The sequence below is a fragment of the Hippoglossus hippoglossus genome, chromosome 7 (assembly GCF_009819705.1).
Source record: "Hippoglossus hippoglossus isolate fHipHip1 chromosome 7, fHipHip1.pri, whole genome shotgun sequence".
Lineage (NCBI taxonomy): Eukaryota > Metazoa > Chordata > Actinopteri > Pleuronectiformes > Pleuronectidae > Hippoglossus > Hippoglossus hippoglossus.
This window is the reverse complement of record NC_047157.1, coordinates 15776234-15798278: the sequence shown is the minus strand read 5'-3', so window position 1 is coordinate 15798278 and position 22045 is coordinate 15776234. Positions and strand designations below refer to the sequence as shown.

General features: G+C 44.0%; 2 protein-coding genes across 3 annotated transcripts in view; one reads left to right on the top strand and one right to left on the bottom strand.

Annotated features, from left to right (window-relative positions):
• rarga (retinoic acid receptor gamma a) overlaps positions 1 to 7117 on the bottom strand; it is a 42750-nt gene extending 35633 nt beyond the window's left edge. The window contains exon 1 of one of the 2 annotated variants that reach the window (XM_034590805.1): positions 6889 to 7117. The gene's annotated coding sequence lies outside the window, so the exon portion shown is untranslated. Of the gene's footprint in view, positions 1 to 1298; positions 1440 to 6888 lie in introns of those variants that run through there. The other variant, XM_034590804.1, reaches the window with a different exon arrangement.
• Positions 7118 to 8618: 1501 nt separating this feature from the next.
• nr1d4a (nuclear receptor subfamily 1, group D, member 4a) lies at positions 8619 to 21917 on the top strand. Its single transcript, XM_034590803.1, has 8 exons — positions 8619 to 9542; positions 16235 to 16543; positions 16637 to 16725; positions 16836 to 16980; positions 19100 to 19662; positions 19768 to 19953; positions 20110 to 20320; positions 20448 to 21917. The coding sequence occupies exons 1-8, from the start codon at positions 9521 to 9523 to the stop codon at positions 20642 to 20644; spliced, it is 1722 nt and encodes a 573-aa protein (XP_034446694.1). The 5' UTR covers positions 8619 to 9520; the 3' UTR covers positions 20645 to 21917.
• Positions 21918 to 22045: the final 128 nt, after the last annotated feature.

Genomic DNA, 22045 nt, shown 5'->3' with positions numbered 1-22045 from the left:
TGAACACAATTACAGGGAACATGAGTAATGATCCATACACATCTGGAGCATATAACAGCAAGCACAAATAATAATTGATTCCAAACTGTGACTGAAGACAAGCACAAAGCTGGGACTGAACCCTGCGCTGGTAAAACGACTCTGTATGGACAACCTGTCCAGGAACAAATAATAATAAAGACCCGAGGGTGGTGCTCTGAAGGAAGGGATGATCTCTGTTTCTTCCACTCCAGATGTCACCGACTCTGTGTCAAACTGACGGACCAGATGAGAGCACAGGGCTACAAAAATATATATCCGGCCTTCGAGCAGGAATCCCTCACTCAGCTGTGCGGCCGTTTCTCTTCTTTTATAAATCACTTCAAACTTGCCCTCACACTTATGTCACGTCCACCAGGGGAAATAAGCGGCGGACAGCAGGTGCAGAGCCATGGCAGTCCAGCTGCAGCGTCTTACCTAAAGACCAGTAACCGCTGGAGCAATAAAGCAAAGCTCCATTCTGACATTAGCCACTTGGATCTTTATCTGATATCCAAATCAAACAGCACCAAGCGCAATGTGCTACACATGGCTGTTAACAAGTGGAACCTGTTAACCTAGCGCATATGCCAGCGTCAATAAATAATCTTCTCTGGCATGCTGCTAACTATGGGAACACAATGAATAAACGTCCATGTAAACTAAGGCCAGAGCTGCAGACACACCTCACTCCACAGGAATTAGCCTCTGTTCTTTAAAATGTGGAAAACAATGCGTCTCTATTCCAAATGTTCATATGTTGGTTGAAAAAAAAAAAAAAAAACAGGTCAAGGACTGGTGACTCCTCTGGTGAATACACATCAAACACATGCAAGTGTGCGCACACTAACACACACACATACATATGCTAATAATAAAGCGCTCCACAGGCACTGGGTAACACATGAAACACTCATTAATAAGCACATATGTTCGCAAAGGCACGCACACATGTTCAAGTTGTTTTCTTTTAACACCGGGGTCACATTTATGACACAGAAAGAAAGAAACATGCTGAAACACTGCATGCAAACAAACATGTGGACGTTTAAGTGTTTACACATGAGAATCTGCTCAGATTTCAGGAAAACAACGATTAATTGTCGCAAGGCGCCTCAACTCGGTTTCTGTCATCAATTAAAACTCTTCCCAAAAAAATGCACTCTCTCTCTCTCTCCCTCTCTCTCTCTCTCCTTCTTTCTCTCCTTTAAGAGAGAGAGAGAGAAAAGGGTGAAGGAAGACAAACAATGGCTAAAGTTATAGTTTGTAAACTTTCGGACTCACCCCCTCTCGTGCTGATGAGGCCGACAGACGGATCAACAACTTGAATGGTCTGATGAGCGGCGCGAGCCCAGGAGAAGGAGAAAAGATGTGTGTACGTTCATCAGAGTCCTTCTGACAGCAAAGACAGAGCAGCAATGAGTCTCTCTCTCTCTCTCCCTCCCTCACTCACTCTCTTGCACCCTCCTCCTCCTCTCCCAGTCTCTACCTCTTAAAATCACTCTTTCACTCCCCAAAGACAGACGCACACTCACTCGCTCACTCACTGAGAAATAATTATGCTCTCTGATTCATAAAGCCTTCCTTTGTCACGTGGCCCAACACTTCAAATATACAGCACATTTTTTCACACGCCACAAAATGCCTGCAGGGAAGAAAAAGGCCCACAGAGCCCAAGTTTCTGTTTTTAATTCTCTCTCCCTTCTTTGTCTCTCACTGAATTCTTTTTTTTTTCTTTCTCCTTCATCTTTTTGGCTAAAGATTCGGTTTACCTACAAACTGTTTGTGCATGTCGAAATGCAAGAGTCATGTCGGCAACTCGCATCATTCGTGTTTGATCAATAAGTTCAAGGGAGGTTATTGTTTTTGTGATTTAACAGAGATGCTATTTTAATGACAAGCCAACAGGTTTATTCTTCCAAGAACATCTAAGTGGTTTCACTTTGATTCCCGCTGTTATCAATTTATAGAATAAACATAATGCACTTTAGCCCCAAATGTCTGCTCGACACAATCACATGTAGATGATGATGTTTTTGTGCAACTCATGTTTGTGTTTGGCTCTGGGTTTTATTGCTTGCAATGTTTCTGTGCAAATCATCCCACAGCACCGATAATAAATCACAACTATATTAGCATTGCTAATGCTAAAGTGAAGGGACTTAACAATAAAAGACAGCAAGTATAAGGATTCTTTTTAAAATTAATAAGAAAGTCTTGGGCAAAGATTCAACTAACAGGACGTCTAAAACATCCTGGCTTTATTTAGATAAATGAAAATCTGTGGGATACTAAACATATGTCAACATGCTGCCATTCATTTTCAAGTTAGTTTTTTTTTTTTATCAAAATGATTAAAATGAAACTAGCAGTGACACATCAGCTGCAGGGACATCCTGTTGTAAGATGGCAGATCTGTGCAGCAGCAGCAAGAGATTTGGGTGTGCCCCTGAACGTGCCCCTCACTCCATATGAGATCATGGGTTTCAGATGTGTGTTTATGTGTTTGTGGTTCTGGGTGTGTGCCCTGTTTTTCTGAATGTAATGTTTCTCAAGTTGTTTTGGTTATGAGGAGCGACTCAAACCTCAGAGCTGGGAGGAGGAGGACAAGGCACACCTCAACTGGCACCTCAGCGGGCACTTTCACCTCTTCAGTGGAGCCTACATCAATAAAAATGTCAGGCTAGAAAATACGCAACTGCTCCTCTCCTGCAAAAGTATGCAACATCTAGTTGAATGCATGTCTCAACCAATCAAGAGATGCAAGAATCTTCAAAATAACCAACTTATACATGCACTACTTATTCGGAAACTTCATCTAAAACGATGCCCTTCAGGCATATTGGCCATGCATCACTTCCCTCTCCTAAATCTGGCCGAACCAGAATTTCCTACCAACGCAGCATGTGAAACTTTTCCTCCTCCTCGGTCTTCCCAGCTACATGAACATTTAAGACCGGCTATAGCTGCTGCTTATGTTGTTTGTAAACCTCGGTAATTGGCCTGATGCAGTCAGAGATCTTATGCTCAAATACACTGACCCCAAAGTGTCTCTAGGATAAAGTCAAGCTATCATAATAAAAGAAAATGTGTTTCCAATCTTTACAGCCACATATGGCCCACAGTAGCTTACTGAAATGCTCTTTCATACATTTTTTTTGATGTGGATTTGCCAGAACATAATCAGGGCAAATGAATGGATAAGCACTGAGAGGAACTGTTGCCATTTTGAGGAAACCTTATATTCAGGAAGCGCAGATCCAAGCCATACTGCAAAGAGCACTTCCACTGATCCTTATCTCGTTTACATTTGATTTATGTGTTGCTTACGAGGCCTCGAAGACTAACAGAAATCCCTTCACCGTTTACATAGCAGTGCTAAATCAGCAATTGTGTAATTTGAAACAAGGAGGTAAATGCAGCCAAAACACACTGGAAAAAGAAAGAAAAAAATCTATCTGTATACAAGCTGCTAAAGTGATGAGAAGTGTGAAGTGTGAATTTCAATCTGATGTGATGCCATCAGCCTGAGTGAGACCATGAGTTTGTGTCAGAATGTGCAGTCAAGTGCATGAAGATAGTCGTGTGTGTGTGTGTCAGTGCGCAGGGCCTGCTGTCCTCCTTATTAAATCATGACAGTGAACTGGAGGGGGGAGGGGGGGCGGGCCACGCGTTTAGGATTTGCACATGTGTGTGCACGTCTTCAGATAGGAAAATGTGTATATGCGTGCTGTGTGCGTTGGATGAGTGTGTGTGTAGGCAGTAGCAGCGAAAAGGTCAAAGGTTACTAGTGTTTGTGTTTCAGTGTCAGTGAAGTGTGCTCCAGGCAGAGATTTATGATCATTGTGTCTGGGAGGCTGCAGAGTGGGGGATAATGAAGATAGATCAGGGTGCTATCTCTCTCTCCGGGCACCACTGGAAACATGGCCTATGGCCCCCGCTGTTCTCGTATCATTAACTCCAGCCTGTGACATCATAACACACTGCCCTGACATCAATCCTAACACAGTGCGCTCTGACAAAAAGTTGAATATGCAGTGAGGCTATTCCTCACAGGAAGTCACCCGGCAAACACGGGTATTGTTCGGCTTCTCTGGGTGTGTTTAAGAACATATGAAATATTCATGGAAACATCATACTCAGTCGTGTGTTTCCACTTTAGACACGACCGTATTTGCATTCATGGAGCCATGGAGCGGAGGCCTGGGGCTCGCTGGCAGAGGAAAAGGAGCAGAGGCACGGGAGGAAGGAGGAAACGGGGGGGGGATATTGGAAGGAGCAAAACAGGGAGGAAGTGAAGCTAGAAGGGTTAAAAAGAGATGGAGCGAGGAGGAGGAGGAGGAGGAAAGATGGGCTTGGAGGGCGAGAGGGACGCTGGTACGGGGAATCACAGGCGTGTGAGAGAAGAGCGGAAGAAAACTGGAGGGTAAGATGGAGAGATGGATGGATTGTAGAGGGAGGAGCGGGGGTGGATTGGTGGTGGGAGGTGAGAAAGGGCGCAGGGATCTGTTGCCTGTTGGCGGCAGGTTTTAATCAGTAACAAGATGCCTGTAATGAGATCACTATTTCCCCCACATTCAGATTGATGTCATGTGCAGTTTGGTGCCGCACTGAGACAGGCAGGGGACGCGGGGCGAACGCACACACCCCACTCAAGAGTCATCCACACACACACACACACACACACACACACACACACACACACACACACACACACACACACACACACACACACACACACACACACACACACACACACACACACACACACACACACACACACAGGCGTTCATAATAAACGCACACACACACACACACACACAACACACAAATATACACTTGCTTGCACTTTCTTGGTTACAGACTTAAACACACATCCTGTGAAATGAAGGAGCTCATTCATCCCGCCTGGCAAAGTGCGCTCATTTAGAGTCCAACCGCCTTGAAGTAAAAACATACACTGAGGAATATTACTCGCAGGAAAAATGAGTTACTCATGGCAAAAGGAGAAATGTATGTGTTAGGGACCGAAGGGCATATAGCACTATGTACTCGTCTAAGAAAAACAAATGAGCACAAAGCTTGAAAGAGCGAGAGAGAGCCAAGAGCTTTTTACTGCAGGAGAAATGAAGGGAAAAAGAGAAGGGTAGAGGGGGAGAACGTGTGTGTGTGTGTGTGTGTGTGTGTGTGTGTGTGTACATTTTGGGTTGCATTCAGAGGTTGTCGACACAGCCACCATGTGTGCGTGTGCCAGCACATGAGCGCTCCTCTTGACTGTTCCCCAAAAAACGTGTGTCCAATGAAAGGTGAACGGCTCTCCTGTCTATACTTTCCTTACAAAAAAAAATCAGCCATGATGTCACCATGAACCCATCCTGAACCCACCTCTGTCAAAAAGCATTACTCCCTCTCTCTCTCTCATTTTCTGTTCCACCTCTCCCTCCTTCACGCTCCATTCCTGCCTCTCGAATTCTTCTCCGAGCTTTCATATTTCCGTATTCTTCAACATTTCCCTTCTGCCGTCCATGTCTCTCTCTCTCTCTCTCTCTCTCTCTCTCTCTCTCTCTCTCTCTCTCTCTCTCTCTCTCTCTCTCTCTCTCTCTCTCGCTCTCACACACACAGAATCGCACGCACTTTTTTTGGCAAGCTCGATCTAATTGAATCACCAAAAAGCGCAGCCGTTTGCCAAAAGTGCCAGGATGTTCTGATTATCATAAACTTTGTTTAAGCTGTGGTTTTGAAGGAGGAAAAAATGCTCTTGAGTGCATGAGGGGACGCCAGAAAAATAAAAGCAGACAAAAAAAAGAAAAAAAAGATGAGGAATAGGGGAGAATGCAAATGAAAAAAGGGGGGAGAGAGAAAGAGAGAGAGAGAGAGAACACTGGGGAAGAGAGGGGTGGTGGGGGCAGCGAGAAGGCAGCCAGAGAGCCACATATGGAAGTGATTCTGTAATTACTGCAAATCTGTGAGCTCAAAAGGAAAGGTCTTCTTTTCCATGCCTCCTTCCCTGCACATAAAACTGGCCTTGTGAGAAAGCTGGGCACTAACTACTGCACAGGAAACACAGGGGGGAAAACTTTTCATTTGCTTTTGCTTTCTGGCATGTTGGGTTGGTACATTAATATGTATATGATGTTGAGTTTTCTCTGGTTAAATCCTCCGTCTACTACCAGAAAAAGGGAGAAAAAAAAACTGCATTCAATATTCATTTTCATATCTGAGCCTAATGAGGCATCCAGGAAGTTGAATGCAAAGTGAAGTCTGTCCTGAAATAAACTTCAGTTCATCAGCCTCACACATATAACTGGCATCATTCTTATGAAAGCACACATTCAGGAAAGTTTGCGAAGGAGGAGGAGGAGGAAGGAGAGAGAGAGAGAGAGAAGGGGGGGGGGGGGGGGGGGGTGGATGGGGGGGTGACAGACAGACAGACGAACACACAGACCCACAGACTGTGATGATAACTGTGTGATGATAACTGTCCTTCAGGCCCCAGGCAGAGCAGCCCTTTGCAGGTGTGTGTTGGCAGAGACTTCTGTTCTCTGCTCAGTCCCCAAACAGTCTGAGCAGCCTGTAATTATCTCGTGCGCTGCCATAACGTGTTCTCATGATGAGTCTCTCTCTCTCTCTCTCTCTCTCGCTGTCTCACACACACACACACACACACACACACACACACACACACACACACACACACACACACACACACACACACACACACACACACACACACACACACACACACACACACACACACACACACACACACACACACACACACGGTTTGACGCAGCTCGAGCTCCGTTTGTTCTTGGACACACCCGATTAATCACGACCGGGGGTGATTTATGTAAAGTACACAATCCTTACCTTCTTCTCCTCCCAACCAGAAGTTTCAACGTAAATAGTGGATGACAGGCGCACGCACGCTGAAGTTGGTCCTCCTTTCTTTCTTTACTTCTCCCTTTGGTTTCTGTGAAGGAGAGAAAGCAGAGTGATGGACAGCCGGTCTGTTGTGAGGGTGAAGCCGTCTGGTCTCGCAGCTCCAGGAGGTCACTTCACTTCACGTCAGTCATTCTGTGTCAGATCACCTTCGGTTGTTGCCACTCACCGTCACTGTGGCAGCTCAGGGGCGTCGGTGCGCGGAGCCACCGTGCGAGGGGATTTATGACGCGGTGACGCCTCCTAGTGGTGCAAAGGAGCGCTGCAGCTCATACTATGTCAGCGGTAATGGGCCGAGCCGGAAACTACAAAAAAAAAATCAAAACAATAAACACATAAGAAAGTATAATAATATTAATAATAATGTTAATAATAATAATAATGGCACCTTTTAAAATACAGTTACAAGGTGCTTTAGAGGTTAAAATTACAATTTGAAGGTAAAGACACTTTCTAAACAATTTGAGGACCTCAGAGTAATAGAGCACAGATGCCTAAATAAAACAATCGTACAGATATACAAATAAAACATTATCAATAAATTAAAAATAGACTAAATGATTTAAAATGACAAAGTCCATTTTGATTTATATGGTATAGGTTTTTTTGGCATGTTGGGTTGTTTTATAAATAAATAGGGCATATGATGTTTATAAGCATGTTGAGTTCCATCTCTGCTGATTAATAATTCAGGTTAATTCATCTATTTATTATAGGGGAAGAATCTGCACTTTTTTTTTTGTTTGTTTGTTTCCAGAGGGGGGTTATCCTGGAATAGATGTATGCTTTATTTGCCTTTTGAAGGACTAATACAATAATGACATTACACCCAGTGGCAGATCTAGGGTTTTTCTAAATCAAATTTACACAGAGGGGCAAATTACATGTCAAACATCCATGCACAACTGCTGATACGGTACGGTGCACGTTTAAGTCATTACATTACTTTACTGTTAGTTCTATAGCTTTGTGCAAAGCCACACATCATTGAATAGATTTTGAAATGTGTTCCTTGTTCAAGCACACTTGAAAAAAGCTTATAGAGAATAAAAAGTATCAATCAAATCGTCCTATCTTTTATAGTATTGTTAGTGAGTGATACAAAAAACAAAAAGACTACTGACAGGACAGGGGCACTTCAGGGGTCAATCAGATTTAACTGGCCCCACCCCTATTACAATCATACTATAATTGATATGACCATCTTATCTTCATCTTTTTTGGGGGTAAATCAATTCAAAAATGTCCTCCCAGTGAGTGTTTGTGTGAAAATATATTTAAAAAACTAACATTTGTTCGTAAAAGTCAGTAATTATTTCATTTTTATAGAGAATGAATACGTATTTAGTCGAAATTAAAAATGACCTGGTAATCATCTTACGACAGACAGATATAGACAGAATCCTGCTTATGTCAGTGCCATGACTTACCACTAGGGGGCGCTTCCCTCACGTTGTGTTGGAATTTTTAACTTGGGAGTTTTTTTTTGTTTTGTTATATGAACAGTATATTTTAAACTCAGAGCAGGGAGCCTGGGGCAGGTCGCACAGAGCACACCTAGTTTTTTTTTTTCTATTTAAGTAATCGCACTAATCATAATAAATTATTTTTAAATGTTTAACATTAACATTTTTCAGTCATGTAATGTTTGACCCAGTTTAAGTGTCTGCGGTTTACTCCAACAGCGTGTTGTTGGCATGTAACGGATCCAGTTGGGGATCTACAGTTTCCTTTGGCACATGGGCTTTAAACTTGACACTTGAACGGTGTTTGGCATGTCTCAGTGTTTACCCTCCGTTTGTAGCGCTGCTTGTCGGTGAAGCAGTCACGGTGAGCCACGCCTATTGTCCATGTGCCCCATCCACCAATCCCTCCATTCCTCTGCAACACACGCACCGTACTTTGCATAAAATGTGTATCAGTAGGGCAGCGCTCTCCGCGGCACATGCAGGGCGCACATGTAGTGTGGCTTTGCAGAACACATACCACGGTCGAATAAGCGCATCACACTCCCCTCAGCTCCAGATCCCCACCAATGAAAATGCACGAAAGCGTGAAGGGAGAGAGAGGGAGAGAAGGGAGTCCGCGCGAGATACAAAGACTGAGCCAAATCCCACACCAACAGACACAACACAAGTTGGAGCGAGCTGAAAAGGCGGTCACATTTCCGACTTACCTGCAAACGTGATTGATGTGGGTGTTCGTATCAGTGTGTCACGCCTGACGCCCTGTTCGTGGTTATGCTGACTCCACTTTCTTGGAATTCATGAGATTCGTTTTAGCCGTCGCTCGTGCAACATTACACAGCCAGTATCCAGAGAGAGGAGAGACCGTCGGAGAAGAACTTAGACACTGACACCTGCCTGCACTTTTCCCGGGGAGCATCTTTACGCGCACCGGACGCGTTGCCATCGCTTCTTCCCAATTTTTAGCAGGTGTTTTGCGCAAAGCTTTTTCTCCACTTTCCCACCTATCTTCAAAAGACTTTTGCTCTAGTCTAGTGACATTCATAGACGACTATCCTCAAGTTTGTCTCAAGTCACCGACATCAACGAGAAGAATGGATAACAGCCCTGGTGGAGGTAAGATTAACTTGAATTATTTCTCACTTGCATGCAGCCTCCTCTCTTTTTGGAGGTGTTTCTGTTATTTGGTGTACCCCGCAAATATGTAAATGGGAGCTCCAATTTTAATAGCAATGCTGATTATGACATATATAATATGATTATGTCCGAATTTATTAATTGTTACATACATTGTGATACCAATAATTAAATTATTCAAACTGAATAAAATTGGACTTAAAAAACAATACAAAAAATACCACTTTGATTAATGTAAAAAGCTGAATTGTATTCATTCTTGAATGCATATTAGTACAATTATGTTTTGACAAATATGAGTATCACTGGCAATAATGTTATTTTACAGGATTACCACTATTTGAAAACATTATCGTTATGCATGAGTTTACTCCGGTGACATTTTATCACTTGTGCTTGTTTATGTAACTACGGCACTTTGCGCAAAGTTGTCCCAAAAAAGTTGCTGCATTGCGTTGAAAAGCCACCACACACGGAGCGGCTACTGGCGAGCAGCTCCAGAGAGAACCGTGCCATATGGTTGTATAGTGAGGCTGGCCACTTCCTGTTTCTCCTCATGAAAACAAACTCACGTGCAGCTACAGTACACTGTGGCTGTCACTGTAATCATAATCTGTCAACCCTCAATCATCTCGCTGCTGAAATAAATAAATAAGCGAATGATCCCCCTGCGCGTAATGGGCGTGTGTTTGTGTCTCTACTATCAAGGCCATGGCTGAAGAGCCTGCAGCATCAAAGTTTATAAGTGATTCCCATCCTTTAAGTGGTATTAGGCAGCGTTTTCTCGAGGTCAGCCAACGGTGAACGTGATTCCGGCTTCTCCTCCTAATTGACGGTGAATCATTTACAACAGCGACGGTCACGTTCCAGCACAGGTGATGGGCGCACCCAGTGCTCCGTCTACACTCTAATCTAAAGGGCGACACTAAACCCACTCACCGGGTTATGACTCTTTATTTACCTTGATAAAGTGCGCCGCTGTTTTTCACGGGGAAAGATAAAGATCATAGATCATAGAAAATAGCTGTAGTATTAGGCGATAAAGGTGAGGACTGTGTGCTGAGCTTTTTGGTTTAGTTTATTATTGGTGTTTAGTGTGAGTATGTGTGTGTGTGTGTGTCTTGGTGAGTCAGATGGTGATTTGAAAGTTTTTATTTCTTTATTAAACATTTTATTTATGTATTTTTACAGTCTTATTTAAATGACTATGTTTTCAATGCTGCATAAGTTTTGTGCCATTTTATTTCTCCTCTCATAAGTGACCACCTTGAACTTGGTTCATTGACCTTTAATATTTCCATAAGGTTTTTTGAAATGCACATGAGTTCAGTGGGAATCTAAACAAAGCTCATAAACATCATAATAACCTGTCAAAAGATATGGCTGCAGTGCTGGGCTCATAAAGTCCAGTAGATAAAATGAGATTGTTGGCGTGCATGTGGGTGTGCGAGCCGGTGTGTGTGTGTGTGTGTGTGTGTATTTTTGTCATCTCTTAGGGACATTTCTTTCCGGAATAAACATCGACCTTGTCAAGTCCAGTATAGACAAGCCCGGTCCTAATGAGGCCAAACATCATTTGGAATGTCCTGGTTGAGGTGCCAATTGATGTGGGGCTAAGGTTAAGGTTAGGTATAAATTGGTTATGATTAAAATGGGTTAGTGTTACATTTGTTCTGCGTGTGTGTGTTCAACTGCAGAGATGATTGGGTTGAGGGTATAGGCGTGTTGCATATGCCATAGGTGAATAACTGGTCTGATCATATGCAGATAAATGCTGCCATGACAACAGATTTTGTTATGTATTCCTTCCATTGACTCTTATAAACATAAACTGTACAATCGATATGTACATCAAGTTCTACAACCTTTACAGTTCTAACAATGAAAATATTTAGTCTTCCTCGACACAATCATTAATTTGCTCAGCTGCACTATTTTTATGTTATATAGGTCACATTGTCAAATTGTGGTTAGATGACAAAAACAGACTTTCCCTACTGTTCACTTTCTGTCACTGATACCTCCTCTGACAGTCCCCTAGTGGACGATTTCCGCACTGTTCTCAGCATGTTTAAAGTAAAGAGACTTTTAACTCTGGCTCACTCCTCACCATCAGTTGGAAACCATAATTAGCAGACCAAAACAAATCATTAGTGGGGGCAACATCAAAATAAACAACTATGTGGTTTAAGATAGACTAAAGATAGAATGTAGTTTGCGTCAAAAACTCAAACTGCATTTTAATGCTTAAAATGTATTGCCAAGGATATATATATATATATATATATATATATATATATATATATATATATATAGACCAAATGAGTGTGTCTTGTTACAAGCAGGACATACAATGCAAGGCTTGTTGACACCAATGAACCCATTCTCCCATGTTAAACTGCTGCCATAGGGTTAGGGTAAGAAAACAGCTACTCGGCTTCATTCACTTGCGATTAAACTGTTTTAGAAGAACCCCATCTTTGAATGCATTTCTGAGATCTGTCACAGAAGTGGTGACCCAGTGCAGCTCCTGGCTGACAGTGCAGGCGCTGCTGCTGCTGCTGCTGGTGGTGCTGGGTCAGACCACCCATAACACACTGGTCTATTTAACTCGGCCCCCTCCATTGTGAGCCCCTGGCGGACTGTACGAGCCCTGGCTTGTTGGCTGGAGCGCAGCTTCGTGTTTTCCCTGTGAGAGCTCCATCAAAAGCCTCCTCACGTGGCTTCCCTCGCAGAGCCGCGTGCGACGCGTGAGACGGCCCGCCCCGCCCCTCCCCTCCCCGCCTCCCTCCCCCGCTCGCACGGACGCTGCCGTGTTGATGCCGCCTGCGGTGATGGTGGGGGAGAGTTTGGTCAGTGGGTCAGCGATTCCAGGCTTCAACTTTTTTTTTTTCCCCCTCTCTCGTCACGTTTCCCCGCCTCATGCGACCATTGCATTGCTTTTTAATCACCCTCCTCCTCCTCCTCTCTCTTTGAATCACAGACCAGGGCATGTGGTTGACGCTGACTCAGTTTTGACTCTGCAACATCTGTCCTCGACCCAGAAACCCATTACGGGTTCAGGGCGCTCACATCCGCTTAGTGTGCGTTTCAGCTGAAACGTGACCCTGCTGTTAAACACAACATCCCCGCTCTCGTCCAAACGCCGCTGTGACAGATAGCGGATTAAAAAACATCTCGAGAGTCCAAAGCTCGGCCCCCACCCCTGAGAAAACCACATCTCCCTTGAAGCGGATGTTTTTCAGGTCCACGTTTGGCGGGGCGTCGCGTGACAGACTTCATTTGGCCACATGCCATAAAAAACAACCATTAAAAAAAAACCCGGCTTTCAAATCTTATTATGGCCGCGCTTATCATAATAAAAACATGTTCGAGCCCGAAACTCTGCCCCCACCCTGAAGAAAATCACATCTCCCTGAAGCGGATGTTTTCAGTCCATGTTTGGCCAGGCACGTGTGACAGACTTATTTCGGACGCATACCATAAAAAAAAAAACCCGGATAATAAATTGAAGATTTCAAATCATATCATGGCTGCTGCTGGTAAATTATAGATATCAGCTGTGACTGTCTAACACAGTTCCTCCTGATAACTGCCTGAGCCAGAGCCAGTGTGTGATGCAGCGTCAGTTTGGAGAAAGGCTGGAGGCACATAGTTCTATCAAGTTCCTGTGATATTGACCTACTTACACAAGTCTGAGTTAATGAAGTCTGCTGCGAGAAAAACCAGAGTGCTCACAGATTGGCTGTTCAGTGTCACACAATACTGTAACTCTTCTTTTTATTGGCCAGAGCCACTTATTTTTCCTTTACAGCATGATAAACACTGGGTTGTTTATTATAAACGTAACATTACAAGGGTAGATAGATGGTGACCTTAACTGTATATAGAGGATCTGCCTATTACAAGGTGGACCAATGACTGTGAGAGATTGAGGGCAAGAGAGAAAAGGAGAAGAGAAGAGAGGAGAGCTGTTATGCCTGTGAACTGCTCACGTTTCTCTGCCTGCCTCCAGTCCCAGGCAGATTAGTGCTTGCACGGGTTGGCTAAGCCTTAAACGGGCACTGAGGACCGGTTGACTCCTCAATTAACGCTGTCTGCAGTGACCTAAATTTCAACTGTCTTGTGCACACTGTGGCAGTGTGGTTGCCTGCACGGGAAATACCACAGTACATGCAAAAACAAAAAAAACCATGAGAAAGCCATGTTAAGTTTTGTATAGCTGCAATAGCCTGCATGTGGCGGCTTACCAGCAGATATTATGATGGTCAGTGCTGAATGATACCAAGTTGCCAAATTGGACAGATCCCCTAAAGTTAGGACATTTATTCGATTGACCAGAAATTGAAATGTTCTTATACGGACATAAAAGGAAATTGATATAACAATATAATACATCTGACATTGCCTAAAAGTTCACTTTTGAAGTTGAGTGTTATTAAACACTGCCAACACAACCAAACCTATAGGCGTAAGCCAGACAAGTGTCTGCTTAAGGCCCCTGTGGCCACTACGAAGTGCCCTAGAGTGCTTTTTTTGTGGTTTAGTATCATTATAATTGACATAATATAACATTTATGTCAATTGTAATTGTACTAAACCACAATATTATGTTAATGGGATGGCTAGCTAACACAGCTGGTTGGATTATCTTCCTCCGTCAGAGGAACACATGCTGCAGCTAATAAAATAATGATAATGGGTATGTTAGATTTACAGTATGTATGCAAATGATCAAGCACGGGCAATAGTTAATAGTGATGTAGCGCCAAGTTGGTGGGGGCCCTAAATCTAATACAGCTTGGGGGCCCATAAAGGCTTTGACCAGCCCTGTTGCCAACAACAATTTCATTAATAGTAATACTGCCAACTAATCAATTGATTGGTGACTGGAATATAATTGTGTGGCATGTGTGGATACTGAAGCTTTGTGCAGTGTGTACACTCTAGATTGTAACTGCATTGACTTCTCCACTGTAACACCAGACACATGCACGTGATCGTGTTTTTCACAACAGGAAAGCAGACTGTACAACGGATTGTTAATTGACACCGTTTACAGCACAGTGACTCCAGGGGTCATTCATAAACTCAGCACATGTGAGTCTTCAGGTGGACATGCAATGTGTTTGGGTGGAGTGGGGGAGGCTGGGCCACCTCTGTCTGCATGTGTGCTCTCAAGAAGAAGGTGAGGCTCGGGCTCCAGTCTGCTGGATCTGTGTATGGCATGAGTCAACAAATCCACTGACACGTGCTGCTGGAGGGATTATCAAAACATTGGAGCTAAACAAATACCTAGTGCAGCAAAGGGCAGCACAGCGACAAGCCTACTGCACGTACACAAACAAGGGGGAGTTGGTATAAACACTGTAGCATGGCCTAGATTTTGGATGGTGGAATTTTTTTTTTTCTTAGTTGCACGTGCAAGCCAATAATGCAAAAAAAAAAAAAATAGGACCTCAATTCATTTGAATGTTATTATCTATTTGAAAATATTTACCTCAATTTGCATGTAATTGTCAGACTGTCTCCACTGTCTACAGCTGTAATTACGTACCAACTACTCGGTCTCAGCACTGTTCGGGCTTTTCCTTTTGCAAATAACGTGACTCACATTCCCCGACTGACTGGCTGCTGCTGGTGGTGGTGGTGGTGGCGGAGACTTTAGTGCCACCTCATGCCCGAGGAGCCTTCCCTGCATGCAGCAAAGCGAGTCTTTATAAGCACAGATCTGACTGCAGATTGCTGTATATGTCAACACGAGGCTGCTTTGGTTCGGGCGGTAACCGTGTCAGGAGTCCGTGCATGTGAGGCGGCGGTCAGGTGTCGTGCTGTTCGCTGGCGCTGGGCACGGAGCCAGGGGAGCGCGGCTATTATTGGAGCGGAGGAGGCAGCAGACCCCACAGACACGTGAGGCCGTGTCTCAGCTCATCCACGCCGCATGACTGGAAATGCGCGTGAGAGAGAGAGAGAGAGAGAGAGAGAGAGAGAGAGAGAGAGAGAGAGAGAGAGGTGAAATTTCAGGGGGGGGGGAGAAAACGCACGCAGCTTAACGTCAGAGAGAGAAAAAAAACAGTCCACATATTCATATGGTGCCTGTATGAATACTGCATAAGCATGACGCAGGGATGATTCAGAAACGCTTCTGGAGGAGGAGACCTACCCGCTTTGTTGCTGTGCTACCAGTGGTATTTTTAGCGCCCCCCCTTATCCACTCGAACGCACCATTACGCCTATTACACTCCCAGGATGAGGAAACGACGCTGCAAATTCTCAGAGTGGTTCTCTGCTGCCCAGAGGTTTCAACATTACATCACATCCCATCCAACCTTGTAGAGTATAGCTGCACGGTTTCTCAGGAAATACGGACATTCAAACTATAAGATTAATCATTCATTCAAATCAGGCAACAACTTACAGTATGGCACACAAACTAGAAATAAATACCTCAGTCAAGGCCAAACATTTCCATAAATTATTTAGAAATCAATGGAAATGTTAAAAAACATCCAATCTCGCAATACTAAAGAATCCATTTCCACCTTCTTTTTTTTTTTTTTTTAAATCAACATCTGTGTGACATTGTATGCTGTAATTAGGAGCTCAATCTGAACTCAAATCTGAATCACCTGACCATATCTGATGTTGTCCAATCTTTATTTCATCTGCAGCAGGTGGAGGGGTCATCCTGTACGCCGGTTCCTCCGGCAGCAACAGTCCCAGCCCCGGCAGCCCCTCCAGTGGGTACCAGACACAGTCACCCCTTTCACACTCCCAGCCCTCATCTCCAGAAGAGTTTACCTTCACAGAGATCGGGCCAGTCACACAGAGGGCAGCTGAGTGCACAGCCCCATCTTCCAAACTGGTGTTCCAGTTCCCAGAGGTCTACAGTGGCCCCTCAGTAGCAGCCACTCCGCAGCACACCTACTCGCACCCCATTGCAGGAAAGAGGCCATGTGGCTTCACAGGAGCTTTCACCAGTAAGTGTTTCCTCTCTGTCTATATACAGAAAGATTTATCCCTTGATGAAAGCCATTGCAGCTTATCTAACAATATTGTTTATTGTTCTTCAGAAACAGGTGGAATGGTCCTGCTTTGCAAAGTCTGTGGGGACATTGCATCCGGTTTCCACTATGGAGTGCATGCATGCGAAGGTTGCAAGGTAAGCCCCTTATGGGAGAAATCCTGTGGAATGATTAAACAACATGATGCTATTGCTGAACTAGTTTCCTGTCATACATATATTAATATATATGTGTGCATGTGTTTCAGGGTTTTTTCCGCCGCAGCATCCAGCAAAACATCAATTACAAGATGTGTGTGAAGAATGAGAACTGCCTGATCATGCGCATGAACCGAAACCGTTGCCAGCACTGCCGTTTCAAGAAATGCCTCTCTGTGGGCATGTCAAGAGATGGTAAGACTTCCTGACACATTTTCATGAGCAAGAGAGACCCTCACGCAGTTGTGCCAGAATACCACAGTGCCCTGATTAGCCAAAGCAGCAGGGAAATGGGCAGCCGGAAAAGAGGCGCAGTACTGATATGTAGGTCTGTGTGAAAAATGTAATGCGGAAAGTCTTTTGAGGTCATCGTGCCAGTAGCGCAGTCACTCTCTCTCTCTCTATCAGCAGAACTGCAGCTGCCTTGCCCTTCCACTGTTTCACCGCACCGCCAAAGATTACCATCTGGCCTTGTATCACTCTCCTAAGTTTCAAAATGTCTTTGCCCTTTGCAGCATCTTCCTGCAATACTGTTACCTCTAAGCTCTTGTTCAGTTCAGCCCCTCCTCCTGCATGTACCCACCATGTTCCCTCAGCTCCCTTACATCTCCCCCTCAGACAATGATTTATGAGAAGAGGAGCCTTGAACTCCCTGAAGCTATCTATCATGTGGAAAACTGCAGCAAACACAAGAATTATTTTAGGAAATTGGAACAGGGTCAACTTGATTACCTTGTGTATGCCCATAGAACATCTTACTGCAATTAATGAGGCAAGGGATGCATAAAAACAGGCAGTGGTTGTGACAGAATTTACCCGGCGTGACGTTCACACCATCTAGTTTTAGCTCTGAAAGCTGAACATTGATTGATCACGTATCATTGCAGATTATGAAAACGCTGCGCTGACCTAGAAAAACAATGCAGAATTGGGCCTATAGTGTACTCATACATCGTGACCTACTTGGTGTAGTTTTCCTGTCTTCTGCCTCTCAACATGGTTTCTGCTTATCTCCACCCTCCAGTACCCTGCATTGCACTAGTAAAGGGGTTGGTGTTATTTCTGCATGTGCTTGACACTTCTGGTGCACGGCGAAAAATCGGGTGACAAAATGCAGTTCAATAAGATCTTAAACAGTCGGGTCCACCCTCATAAAAGAGGTTTTTCGAAAATGTTAGGGACCACAACCTAGAAACCCTTTTTGCTCCCTTTCAAGACAAAAACAGGAAAACCGCATGCAACTGCTGCAGCCCACAAGCAATAGTACAGCCTGATTTCAAACCAGGTTGCCATGTGACATTGGCTCTAGGCAAATATCTAAGTCTGTTTGCATTATGGCACACCTGTCTGTGTCTAACCAGGGCAACATTTTTAAAGCAACAGTTCATTAGTCTGCATTTTCCTCTTTTTAAACATGATAAAATGGATTAATCTAATACTAAGTTACTGGCCGTTTCCTCATCAACAGACCCTGCTGTATATTTAGTAAACATAGCAATATAAACTATGCATATTAAGGTGGTGCATATTTCAATGTAACTTGAAGTTGAAATTTAAGACTTTTTTGTGCTGCAATGCAAGTTTCCGGCTATACACTTAAAAAACGTAGGTTTGCTATACTTGCAAAAGTCTTTGAAGCTGTACAAGTTCAACTTTTCTGCTTCATCGAACTCAAACTTTCATGCACACGCACCCCCACATCCACACACACTCTCTCTCACTTTCAGCATATCAAAGTCTCTCGTGTCAGCCCTCTTCAAGTCATTCATGCACTTGAAGCCCACCTTTCCCATCCTTCACCCTCTCACGATCTGAGTGCAAGTGACATCACGCGCACGTCGCCCCACTGCCCTACTTACAGATGGAGGGAGCGAGTGCGAAAGGAAGGAGACAGGGGTGGATAGAGGAGAGGATGAGGCAGATGGTAGCAGGGGGTCTATAAATAGCCTCGCCAGCTGATGGTTACTGTGGGAAGTGGAAGGGGGATGGGGATGCGGTTGGGGAAAGTTTTTCATCTTGCAACTTATGTGATTCTCCTTGAAATCATTAGAAACTTCAGGCGTTGTTCATGCTTTTGATGTGTGTGTGTGTGTGTATAAGGAAAGGAAAAGAGTAACTGTTTAACAACGGTTAGCTTTATGTTACACTAGAAGTCCTGTAATTTCTAAATAACACTCTACCGTGCTTCAGAAATGTGGGGATAACGTTAATTTTAAAAGTCTAACAATAGAGCAGAAAACATGTCCAGTGTTAATCGCCATGTTGTCACAATGACTAGTAGCTGATCTGTCCTCACTGCTTGTGTCTTCACCAGCTGTACGTTTTGGCCGCATCCCTAAGAGAGAGAAGCAGCGTCTTCTGGATGAGATGCAGAGCTACATGAACAGCCTAAATGAGTCGGCTGCCATGGACATGGACTCATCTTCAGTGAGCCCAGATGAGGGCAACTCAAAAGAGGCCATTGGGGCCATCTCCAGAGCCTACCATGACATCTTCACCAGCAGCAGCAGCCGCAGCCAAGGGAGAGTAGCCAAGAGGGCTAACGTCACCGCTAACAACAACACATCTTCGTTTTCTCAGGATGCCAGTTTTCCCCAAGCCTCATCTCACCCCATCTCCGCCCAGAGTTATCAGTCTTGCCCTGTTGCCCCTGCCACCCAATGCCCGGTTCCCCCGAATGACAACCAACCTAGGTTCCACAATGTGGACAACAATCGCTACACCTACTTTGTGTCAACAAATCCGAACCACAACCATTCCAATGGTACAACACCTCAAAGCGGCACCTCTGCCAATCACAACAGTTTTCGCAATGCCGGAAATGCCACAAATCCGCTGTCCTGCCCTTGGAAATTAGCTCAAGGAGCTAAAGTGCTGGTAAGTGTAGGAAGAATATCAATAACAAGATGAAGACTAACCAGTGTTATGTCTTGTTGGAGCAAGAATTTAATTGTTTCTATGTCTGTTTTTCTTTTCTTTAAGGCCTGTCCTCTCAATGCATGCCCTGTATCAGGGGCAGAGCGGTCGAGTCAGGAGATATGGGAATCCTTCTCTCAGTGTTTCACTCCTGCTGTCAAGGAGGTTGTGGAGTTTGCCAAGGGCATCCCTGGATTTCAAGAGCTTAGTCAACAGGACCAGGTCATGCTGCTCAAGTCAGGCACCTTCCAGGTAATGCCTTACATTTCAAATGATTAATATGGCTTGCAATACATGTGGCATTTATTACCCCTTCTTCTTAAGTCAAAATGTATTATTGATGTAAATATTTGTCTCAAACATATCTTAATGTTCCTCTGTTTTTGTCCCTGGTGCTTGTGTGTTTAGGTTCTGATGGTGAGGTTCTGCACCTTGTTCAATGCTGAGGATCGCACAGTGACCTTCTTGAATGGAAAAACATACCCACTGTCTACCCTGAGGGCTTTGGGCATGGGCTCCCTGCTGGACGCCATGTTTGAGTTCAGTGAGAAGTTAAGCTCCTTGGGGCTAGAGCCTGATGAAATGGCTCTCTTCATGGCTGTGGTGCTGGTCTCTGCAGGTAAGATTTATGAGTAGGTAAACTGTGACAAAGGTTGCTTTAATAGTAATTACTATTTAATTACTAGGTAATTAAATATTACCTGTGTCTGTCAACCACTTACCCTGGCATCTGCTGTGCTTTTCAGACCGTTCTGGCATCTTGGACATGTGGGCCGTAGAGCAGCTCCAGGAGGGTCTGATTCGCGCCCTGCGGTCACTAATCAACCGACGTCGTCCGGATGACACCACCCTCTTCCCAAAACTCCTCCTGCGTCTGCCAGACCTGCGCACCCTCAACAACCTTCACTCCGAAAAACTCTTGGCCTTTCGCATTGACCCTTGAGCAGAACACTTGCACACAGACACAAACGTATACAGTACACCACATACAAACACACATATTACCTTCCAAGGACACAACTTCCTTCAAACCTGAGACACAAGACTTTTTCAAAAAGGATGAATGAGGCCAGTGGCGAATATATTTTTTACATCACTGATCTTCATGCAATGTTTTTGGGACAAATAAACACACCCATTCAAACTCTTGTATATACTTTAACCTCAACACCTCTTGAAAGACATTCTTCCAGTAAGACAATGAATAATTGTGTAGAGTTACTATTACCCTTTGGGCAGATCGCTTGCTCGTTATATCCAAAGTACTTAAGAATAAAAGCCAATTCACTTCTGTTTATTCCCTAAGTCGTACAGCATCAACAGGCCATCACTAAGCAGCAGCAGCTGAAAGACAAAATATGGTAGACAGTTATTAAACACTTTCTTACTTAGGGACCATTAGCGATGATCGACTGTGTTTCAGTTTGTGTTTAAAGAGAAAGGGAACCTGTATATAATACATAGTGAAATCTGAAATATTAAGGTAATTGTGCATCGCTGTTTCACAAACATGACATCTGCATTAGCACTGGAATGAGACCACTATTTCAAAATGTCACTTGTTAACAACATGATGCAGTTAGTCTCTTACTATTTTTGACCATTCCTCCAGACGACATTTGGCACACCTTCAGTTTTAATATGACAACCTCATTTTCCAATGGCAATTTATGTGATTTCACAAAAACATTCTGTTTGCATATACTGTATGACATCTGGCAGATGGAGATGCCCCATGCATGTTGGGTTTTCTAGCTCCTTTGTTTATTTTTTCGTTGCTGTAAATATTATTTTACCCCAATGTCTATGTATCAATGACTGAATTGATGGATCGGACGGATGAGTTCGGTGTAAAGAAGAATGTACTGACCTTCCTGTACTAGGTGGGGGTTTGACCATGCCAGGGGGGCTTTTCACCGGAGACTATGTAGTCGGGATTCTTAGATAGCTTTGACGCACTTCCTGCTATCGGATGACGTAACCAGCCAGCATAATCCCTGAAATCACCAGCACTCACTCCACATGCACCCTGCCTCTGCCCCCCCAATGTTTGTCATACAAACACAAGAGATATTTTTGGGTGAGAGATCTTATTTGATCAGTCCTCTCACTGTTTTGCTTGTTTGAGTATGGCTGATCAAGCACATCTTGTACATTTGTAAATATTTCTTCCTGGATAGAAATGATATAATGATATAAAGTTGAATTATGTATTATCCTGCCTCTGTGTCGCTCTTTTCTGTCCTTTTAGACAAAATAAGTAAGATGCACTGTGTAGCTGGGTCTGTAGGGATCTGAAAAATGTGTGATCCAACTTAAAGTAACATTATCATCCAACACAAGT

Coding starts and splice junctions, on each gene's coding strand:
- nr1d4a (XM_034590803.1), top strand. CDS start 9,521: ATGGATAACAGCCCTGGTGGAG. Junction 16,981..19,099: donor TGTGGGCATGTCAAGAGATG/GTAAGACTTCCT, acceptor TGTCTTCACCAG/CTGTACGTTTTGGCCGCATC. Junction 19,954..20,109: donor TCAAGTCAGGCACCTTCCAG/GTAATGCCTTAC, acceptor TTGTGTGTTTAG/GTTCTGATGGTGAGGTTCTG.